A 10856-nucleotide genomic window follows, 5' to 3' on the forward strand; every position below is an offset into this window, starting at 1 on the left:
GTAGTAGGATTAGATGCACTATTATTTCCTGTGTTAATAGCATGTGAAAAATTTTATTGCGACACATGTGAACCTGACACCCCAGAAATAGGTACACTTGACATGCCATATGCATTCTGGTAAAGAGGATTCTGAAAAGTTGAGTAGAGAGGCACATGCAATCCTTGTGTCACCATGGGAGGACATACCCCGGTGGCAAGCCATATGATGGCCACCCCACGGTATTTATGTGAGTTGCATTTAACCCTGGATGGGCATGGCCAACGCCATCATGCCTCACTGACGACAAGGTAGGCTTTGCGTTTGACATCATGGGAGAATTTTCGGATTCATTTCCTCTAGTCTCATCGCTGGAAGTAGAAGAAGATGTTGCAGATGTATTTGACATGTCAACTGACACTGATTTCTTGGTTTTTGGATAGGGGTGAGCACGGGTAGTGGGTACCCGATTGTCTGTCCGAACCCGAACTGAACCAATTAAATTGGTTCTGAAACCAACGGGTAATCGAGTCCAATCCGAACCAAACCAATGACCTTTGTTAGTGATTGGTTCGGGTATCGGTTCTGGGGGTGCGGAATCCGAACCAACCCGTAAACCTGATCATATATTAATTAAATAAAAAATAAATATATATATATATATATATATATATATATATATATATATATATATATATATATGGCTTTTAGTGGCTTTTAGTGAGATTATTCACTATTAATATATTTGGATTTTAATGAGTTTAGTTTTTAATGTATTTGGTATTTAACATGTTTAGATTATTTATACTAATGTTATATGTTTATTGTACTTGTTGAATTTTAAGATAAAAATTTAGTTTTTTTATGAATTTCAAAGTCATCGGGTACCCAATTACCCGAACCAAACCAATCTGTTCTTAATCGGTTTGGTTTGGTTCGGGTACATGCACAAAAAATGCAAATCCGAACTAATTACATTTTGATCGGTTTGGTTTTAATTTCACCTTGAACCCAAACCAAACCGACCCGTGCTCACCCCTATTTCTGGAAACACAATCTTCCCACTGCGTAACCACATGCAAATTCAAAACTCCTAATTTTTCTTTTGACAAACTACAATCTATTGACAAGGTCCCACCGGACGTGCCAATTTGTTTTACTCAAATTTTGTTTATGTTTAAAAGAAAACGTGGGTATCTTAATGTCGCAATTGTAACGTCAAATAAAATTAAAAGGAATAAAAGTAACAAATAAACATATAAATGCAAGGTGCCGGTGGCGAAGTAAATTGTAGAAATTGAAACAAATAGGAAATTAAAAAGAAGATGAAGGAAGAAACATGAACGTAAAAGAGAAGAAGACGTAAAAGTAGAGAAATTTTATTAATAAAAACTGGGAAAAAACAAAGTACAAGTGTTTGAGAACATTTTGGGTTTCTAAGTGTTTTCCAAAAAGAACTGAACTATTTACAATGTGTTTCTAAAGATTTATTTATAAACTACCCTAATGTCAGCTGACAGTTACCATTGGTACACCTATTGCGGGAAATTTAGATTGGCCTGTAACCGTTTTCGCACCTCTTGTGAATTTCAAAAATCAAATAGATAACTAACTGTCAAATGATCTAATTTAATTTAAAATAGATATAAATAGGGTAAAGTATACTTTTTGTCCCTGAAGTTTGCTAAAAGTTTCAAAAATATCCCTAAGTTTTGATTTGTTTTAATTTTGTCCCTCAAGTTTTCGATTTGCATCAATTTTACCCTTATTACTAATTTTTTGATAATTAATATTTTTCTTTTCAAATATACCCCTCCCTTATTATACCTATCATCGTCATCATCACAACCCTCTGTCTCTCTTTCTTTCTCTCTTTTCATCTTCACCGTCCTCTCCACCCCATCATCACTACAACCCTCTGTCTCTCTTTCTTTCTCTCTATCTCCATCACCACCATCTCCGTTGAGCCCCAATCTTCGATGACTACTACGCTTTTTCTTCTTCTTCGCACAAACCCAGCAACAACGAAGCCATCGCTCTTCCTCCTTCTCCGTTAGCAAACCCAGCCTCATTAATTATTAGTACTAGTTGGGTTAATACATTTTTTTGTTTCTAGATTTCACACAAAGCAAAGCAAAATCCTTTTGCTGCCACACCAACCTGAAACCCTGACCCAACAACAAAGTTTCTTCCTTTTTTTTTGTTTCCAGATTTCACACAAAGCAAAGCAAAATCCTTTTGCTGCCACATCAACCTGAAACCATGACCCCAACAACAAAGTTTTTTCCTTTCAATATTACTCGTACTATACCTCATTGGAAAATTAATAACACAAAAATTAAATGACAAAGAACCAAACATGATCCATTTCAACACACTTCTCATTTCTCAAAATGCCAACATCCAAAAGAAACAAATTTATCATCATGACCATGATCATACTCCAACCTCCTCTCCTCTCCCAAAAAAAATAAAAAATTAAAAAAAGAGAGAAAATAAGAAGAAGAGCAGGATGAGAGAAAAGACCACATCTTTAAACACCTGCATCATCAAAAAGTATGGTTTTTTTTTTTTAAAAAACTTCATTGTTGGGCAAAAATGCATGCTTTTTGAAATTTCAATGAACATATTGAGAGTAAAAAGTGGTAAGAGCATTGCTAGAGGGATCCTGCGAGAAGAGTTCCTCCAAAAACCGATTCTATAGAATCTATCCCACATCTCATTCTCTGTTTGCTAACAGAGAAGGAGGAAGAGCGATGGCTTCGTTGTGTCTGGGTTTGCGCGAAGAAGAAGAAAAAGGGTGGTAGTCATCGAAGATTGGGGCTTAACGGAGATGGTGGTGATGGAGATGGAGAGAAAGAAAGAGAGACAGAGGATTGTGATGATGATGGGGGTGGAGAGGACGATGAAGATGAAAAGAGAGAAAGAAAGAGAGACAGAGGATTGTGATGATGATGATGATGATAGGTATAATAAGGGAGGGATATATTTGGAAAGAAAAATATTAATTATCAAAAAATTAGTAATAAGGGTAAAATTGATGCAAATCAAAAACTTGAGGGACAGAATTGAAACAAATCAAAACTTAGGGATATTTTTGAAACTTTTAGCAAATTTCAGGGACAAAAAATATACTTTACCCATATAAATATTATATATGAAGACATTACCATGTAACTATTTATTTTTTTATAATTTTCTTATAAAGATTATATTTTATCTAACAGTATTAAATTAAATGTAATAGTTTTTTTTTAATTATACATATATTTTCTAGAAAAAAATTATTATTATTTGCTAGATCCATTTTTTAGTTAGTGTAAAAAAATAAAGATTACAAAAATGTGGTGCGTGACTATGATTGCTATAATTTTTAGGATTAAGGTCTTTTAAAGTAAAGAGTTAATCACTCTTAAACTAAAATAATGAGACTTATATATGATAAAAATTATAAAATCAATAGAAAATAATTTATTACTTTATTATTTTATCGACTAGATCTAAATTTTAATTTTTTTTCCTTTAAAAAAAGAACGGCCAAATGTATGATAGTCGAATATTTTTTTTAAATAAATATAATGTTTATTAATATTGACATGTTTTATAAAAAATTACGTTTTTCTTTTCTATTACATATAAATGTATCTCATGAGTCAATGGGACATATTTAAAAATTTGTTATTTAGAGTAAATGGTTAAAATAGTTTTTAAAAAATTTTTTAATCAAATTTATTTTTTAAAAATTTTAAATTAGTTATTTTAATGTAATATATTAAGTGACACCATAATATACACATAGTTATCCTAATTAACGATTAATATGATAAGTTTATGAAATTAGATCAAATTACAATGCTTTAAATTTTTTTTTAATTAAATTTTAATTTAATCTAATTTTATAAACTCATCATACTAATAATCAATTAAGATTCTTATGTATTTTGCAGTATCACTTAAAGTGTCACATTAATAAATTTTAAAATAATTAATAAAAAATAACAAAAGAAGTAACTAGATTAATTTAAATTTTTTAAAAAATAATTTTAATTAAAAATATTTTTAAAAACTATTTTAAAAAACGAAATAATTTTTTTAGCAACAAATTTGCCCTTTTATTTTTATTATTTATCACGGTGACCGTATAAAAAGATTAGCTAGTAGCTAAATTTTGTTACTTATTTGACTTGGCACTGCCAACAAGTAATTTTCTTGGATTGTGTTTATTTTTGTAAATATTATATTATTTAAAAAAATCATGAAAAACTCTAGTGAAATGAGAAGTGAAACGACGACCCAATCGTGCGTTCCATCCGGCTACAGGCATTGGCAATAACAAGAGCATCTCCCTTCTTGATTCCCCTCATCATCTTCTTCTTTCTCTTTCTCTTCCTTTTGCGACGACTTCGCTTCGTTGCAGAGCCATGGATTATTCTGCGTACCAACAACAACAGCAGCAGCAGCAGCAACAACAACAACAAGCATATTCATATGAGTATGATCCATCTCAAATCCAAGCTTACGATCAATCCTATGCGTATCAACAACCATATTATCCCTACACTCAACAATACGCGTATTATCCTGATCCAACTCAAGCTCACCTTCAATTCCAACCCGAATCCGCACCGGTTCACCCTCCCGGTGTCAATCCTGAACCGGCTCCTCAAAGACCCACGCACGCCCCGGTATAATTTCCCCCTTTCTTTTCTCTTTCAATTTAATTGATAATTTTGTTGAGTTTTTCTCAGTGATAAAAATATGATTATTTATTTATTTGATTTGGATAATATAGGATTTTGCAATGAGTGCATTAGAGAGCTGAGAGAAAATTGAAGGGCAAATTACACTGATCTCCCATGAACTTTCCTTTTTAAAGGAAGATAATGTTACCTTATCCCTTTACAGAGGTGTTTAGTGTCGCATTTTGTGAAAATACAAGGATATTGGATGAAGTATTACCTACATATTTAGGAATGCCAGTATATGCTATTAGAGATCGAGGGAAGTTTGGTTGAATTTCACTAAATTTCATGGGAGTGAGTGTAATTTGCCCAAATTTTATTATGGGACTACTTAGTCTGAAAATGATAGAATCTCGGATAAGGTGGTTTGGTTATGTACAGAGGGCTTGTAAACCATAGGTAATAAACAGCAGTAATGTGGTATTAGAAATGAATACATTGGAATGAATATTATGGTAGTTTATTATTGTGAAAATGGTGATGAATTTGTAATTGGTGGTATTGTTTTGTTAGTGGAAAGAACTTGTAGTCCATAGCTAAAAGAAAGTATCAGAAAGAGAATTTGGGTTATAACTACTACGAAAAGGGATGATAGAATCTAAATCTAGTGTTAGGTGGTTTAACTATGTATGGAAGTGGGGACTATGTAGATTAGTAGAAGTCTCAGACTCTTGGTAAGAAGAGTGGATCAAATGGAGAGTAGTTGAGAAGCTAATATAGAATGAGGCAAGGAAATCTATAAATGGAATCGTCAAGAAGGATTTAGATTTCTAAACATATTAACGTAATTTGTTAGTTGATAGGAGACTATGGTGTGATAAATATGCTTACTACATCTAGTTGGACAAGACTTGGCTCTTCTTGTTACACATTTGGTTATGTGTTATGAGAATTATTAAAGGAATGGAACGTGTTGCTATTGGGTATGGATGCCATAACTATGTTGTTCTTGAATATTTTCTTTCTGCCGCAATATTGTCTTTGCTGAGATTGATATCATTGACTATCAGTTGATTCTTCTCACATCATACTATTTCAGTGTCTTTATTTTGGAAAGTATAAATACTATCACTATTTTAGAACAGCTTTTATTAAAAAAAGAATATTTTATAGCATAACTTCTATATGTCCTTCCTCCTTTGGTACATTTTGTTCCTTACCTGCCTAACACTTTGTATCAGGTGTCGAGCATAAGGGAACAAATAGCAGTTCCATAGAAAGTTTTACTCATCTATTTCTTACTCTAGTTATGATAACATTCTTACTGAGCAAAATACCACCCAAACTTCTATGGAAGTTTTATTACTTGTACCGACATTTGGTGCTTGATATATAATTGGATAGTACATCTATAAGCACCTCATCAAGTTTTTACATTTTTTCTGGAATTTTGACCAACAACAAAAGCCATGTTTTATTGTACCACTAGGTGAGTTTGCTATATCATTTAATCAATGCCATTGGGATCAATCAAGATTTTTTTTTCTTTTTATTTTTCATTGATACAATAAGGTCTTTGTCTTTTTCCTCCCTAGGTCTGTTTTTAGATGAACATGAGTACAGGACTGCATTTAAAAGTTTGTTAACTCAAAACTTCATTGTTAATGTTCTTAGTTCTGAGTGTCTACATATGTTCAAAGTGCTTTCTAATTTTACTAATTCTTCCCAATGATTGTGGCAGGGGAAAAAGAAAGCCATAGCAGCTTCTTTTTCTCAAGTGTCTCCCTGTTTGGCACTAAACAAGATTAGTGGGAGGAACATGTGGTAGACTCAGTTCAGCATATTTGCTGCTACACTAACATGCTAGTTTCTCAATTCCACCTAAAAGACAATTGTATGTTTGAAGAATTAAATAGAAAAGGCTCATAAAAGATTTTGTAGCACTTAATCATTTTTAAACATTTTGTTATGCTTTTAGAGAGAATATCTTGCTGTGCTTCCTCAGGAATGGGACTTTCTCTGGACAAAAGGCCAATATTTGAATAGGTATTATATCCTCAGCTTTTCATCTAAACCATTCAGAAGGTGTTGAGAGCTCTGCAAAATTGGCCACAGCACCCTAGAGTGACCAGATAAAGACAGTAATTGCAATGTATGAGTTAATAAATGGCTCTAACCTATGGTGCCACATCATTACATCAATGCCGGATGGTGCTGGGTCTTTGCTGGTTGCTTTAGAGCTGATGTGGGCATCAGATCGTCATGTTTCTCTTTTTAACTGTCTGGCTGTTTAAGCTGAAAAAGCAGGCCTTACAGTTAAAGAAAAGAAACTTTTTTCTTTTTTTCATTCATTGGATATGATTTTGGTTTGATATCTTTGTTTCTTCTTCTGTCAGAGGGTGTTTTATCTTCAGTTTCAGACTTAGGGAAGCGTTGAGCATGTTTTCAGGACCTTGAGAAATTGTCCAGGAATGCTTGATCAACAGTATCTTGAGGCTCATAAAATTGTCAATGGGTATGATTTGGTCAAAATCCCCAGTTGATGGGTGGGTATTGATTGATTAGAAAATTATGGAGAAATGGTATATTAACCATTGATGTTATCTCCATAATCAGGGAATTCCATGTTTGATAAATGGTTTATCAACATGAAATTTGATTCTCCAAAATGGGAAAATAAAGCATTTTCCGTGTTTAGGGCCCTCATGCTTAACATTTTGGTGATGTTTCTATATTCTCCTTGCATTGCTGACTTGTTAGATCACAGAGACAGGGATGGTGGAAGAATATGGGAACATTTCTAAATACTGGATCCAGTGTTAGTAGCCTTCAATTTAGTTTTGGAATTAAGGTGGACCAGGGCATGAGGCCCAAAACTGATTAGTTTTGGATTGAAAAATGGCGAAGGAAAGCATCCAAAAGAATAAAATTGTTAAACCTACATAGCAAAGAATCTAAGCAAATTGTAAAAATTGCTTTTCCATTTCTTTTGTTCCTTTTTCGTGCAATTAGATCTTTGTTATGTTGTTGCTTGACAACAGTTGAGGGTTTTAATTTTTCGTTGAATTGATTATTTATGTTTTCAGGTGAATGACAACTTGTTATTTTGAAATTGATATTTTGATTTTTGATATACATAGATTAAACTTTGTATTTCATAGTCATGGTTCTAAATTTCTCCTTCATTATTAACTTTCGGAAGCAGATACTTCCTTTTCTTCATTTTAATCTCTGTCATGATACTGTTTCTCTGGTATGTGCAAGCTTTGGTTAGTCACAAGTTTTCCATCAATTGACTTGCATACCATAATGTTGACGGATTATTGTGGATATGAGGAATTGCTGAAAGTTTATATTGTTATAACTGTTTATTTTGCTGAGTATCACTGCCCTTCTGATATGGTGTCATTTGTATGGATATCAGATATATTGTCATTCTAATTTGTTCCTTTGTTTAACAATGTTTTACCTGAATATTGCAACGATGTAAATACAAGCTTGTGTTCATACTTGAATTCCTATTACAGACTGCGCCATTTCAATACAGAGGTAGGGGTGGCAGGGGTGGTAGGTCGTTTAGAGGGGGTGGGCGAGGCCAGTTCAATCGCGGGAGGGGACGCGGACACTTCCCTGCTAACTCTTCTGCAACTGTCGTATCTGATGGTGTAGATTTGACTTCTGCTGCTGGGGTTACTTTAGTGGTGCAACCTTCGTCATCAACATCACCCAAACAAGCTCAAGTGCCTGGCGCACCACCACCACCACCACCACCTAAGGCATGGTGTGAAATTTGTAAGGTTGGATGTAATACTCTGGAAGTCATGGAACAACATAAGAATGGAAAGAAGCACAAGAAGAATGTGAAAGCCCGTGAAGAATTAGAGAGACAGAAGGCAATAAATGAACAAAAGAAAGAACAGATTCATACAGCTCAGCCTAAGACAGTCAAGGAGTCGGGGAACAATGGAGGCCCGCCAGAAAATATTGGCACTGAAGTTGCAGCTGCTAATCAAAATGACGAAGCACAGCTGCAGAATAACCTTGGAGAGACTTCAGCAGTTTCAGCTGAAGAGCCTGAGGGAAAATTCAGGGATAACACTGCTGGACGGGGACGGGGATTGAAGCGTAAGATGAGAGGGGGACGAGGATCTAAATCAATGAGGACTGGTGATGGATCAAGAAAGCCAGTGCAACCTCAAGCAGCCGAGCAGTTTGTGCCTTTTAAATGTGAATTGTGTAATGTCAAGTGTGAGTCCGAGGTTGTTTACCAGAGTCATGTGACCGGGAAAAAGCACTTGTCGAATCTCAAGCGTGCCCATGGCCCACAAGCTTTGTCCGGAATACTAGGGCTTCAACAAGCACTTAACCCCCCTGACATCAATGCCCTCTCAAATGCAATCAATGCTCAAGTCCAACAAGGTGATAATGATCCGCAAGTCCTTTTGGCTCAGCTTCTGATGAATGTATTATCTCAAGCACAAGCACAGGCACAAGGACAAACACCAGGAACTGCACCGCAGACTGGTCCCGTGGCTGCTCAGATGCTGGGTGCAGTGCCCTCTATTGCTGGATCCAGTTATGAACCCCAGCTGTCTCAGACACAAGCCTTGGAAATTATGGCACATGTTAATGCTCCGGAGGATTCTAACATCGGTTCCCAAAATGCAGGTGGAAATCGTGAATTGAAACAGCAGCATGAGTATCCCCAGCCTAGTTTAATTGCGACTTTATCAGACAACTCAGGGGCAGCAAATGACCAAATAGCTTCAGAGTGTGAAGCTTCCACCTCACAGAACCAAGATAAATGATAGAACCACTCTTATTTTATTTTCTCTCTCTCCAGTGAATTTTGCACTTTCTTTGGGTTTAAATTTCATTTTATGTTGTTTGGACTACGTTTCAACCAGATATATATATCTATGAATGCTGCATGAAATTCTCAAATGAATGTTATTGCTACGTTCCTCTATGTTGCTTGCTGCAACTTCTTGGTGTTTGTTCCTGGGATGCATTGGCGAGCTTGTTCATGAATGAATGATGATCCTTTTAACATTTAAGCAGACAAAAACTGAATATATTTTGACCATGTAGATTGTAATAATTGTGAGAAGATACTGATGTAAGATGAAAATGAAACATATCCGGATTTTTGAAAGAAATTTAGCATGAATTGCGGGATGCGCAGCGTTACAAACTTCGTTTTAATATTATTGTTAATGCTTTTAAAAAATTCTGTTTAAATTCTATATCATCTTCATCTCCCCGCCAGTAAATTGTCTAAAGAAATGTCAATAAAAATGTTCAACTCAGCCCTATATAAATATTTCTTCTTACACTTTCAATCATTTTGATTACAATTTTTATTAAGTATTCCCAATTTCCCATTATCCAATACTCAGTTCCAATAAATCAATGTACCGCTAACAATAACAAAAAAGACAAAGAAAAAAAAAAAGTGATTGTATTTCATCCGAAGTCGGTGCTAATTGAGGCTCCGTTTGTTTTATGTTTAAGTTCCGGTTATATACAAGCATAAATAAAATACGGGTCAATTTTACATTTTCAGTAAATATTATTAGTTTTTATTAATATTTGGTTAATAGTAATTTATATGTATAGAAATTTTGTATATAAGAGATATATAATTTACTCTTATATTTATCAAAATTTATAGTTTTATACATATAAATCAATAAAGTTTATATTGATTAAATATGAGTGAAATTTTACCTTAGTCCCTAACAATTTCACAAAATCTCTTTTCATCCCTTTAACGAAAGCATAATCCTATCATGACTCTTATCCATTACTTCTATCAGATATTCGGGCTCTTTCGTTAATAAAAGAGTATAACCTCAACCTGACCTCTAATCATTACCCATATCTACCACTATTTTTTGCATTCTCTTTTTCTCTTCACCATTTTTACTACTATTATCACCAATATTCACTATCATTCTTTATTTTTGCTGCACCACTTCACTGCCATCATTTTTTTTCTTTTTGACCAAACCAAAACCACGAAGTTATATCTCTCCCCCTACTTCTCTGTTCACCATCGGCAATCCCCTACCATCATGGCTACCCTCTCTCTCTTTTTCTTATCCTTATCCTTACAATCCCTCTATCACTAGCTTGTTCCTGTCTCTATTTGGTTTCACACTAAATTTCAAATCTGCATCTCAAGTAGAGAAC

The 10856-nt window shown here is 34.3% G+C and overlaps 1 protein-coding gene across 1 annotated transcript; it reads left to right on the forward strand.

Moving 5' to 3' along the window:
- The first annotated feature begins 4260 nt into the window (after nt 1–4260).
- Nucleotides 4261–9591, forward strand: LOC107625892 (uncharacterized). The gene is made up of 2 exons (XM_016328622.3): nt 4261–4664; nt 8189–9591. Exons 1-2 carry the CDS (start codon nt 4401–4403, stop codon nt 9467–9469), a joined length of 1545 nt encoding a protein of 514 aa, XP_016184108.1. The 5' UTR covers nt 4261–4400; the 3' UTR covers nt 9470–9591.
- The last annotated feature ends 1265 nt before the right edge of the window (nt 9592–10856 follow it).

The sequence above is a fragment of the Arachis ipaensis genome, chromosome B2 (assembly GCF_059453495.1).
Source record: "Arachis ipaensis isolate K30076 ecotype BB chromosome B2, ASM5945349v1, whole genome shotgun sequence".
Classification (NCBI taxonomy): Eukaryota; Viridiplantae; Streptophyta; class Magnoliopsida; order Fabales; family Fabaceae; genus Arachis; species Arachis ipaensis.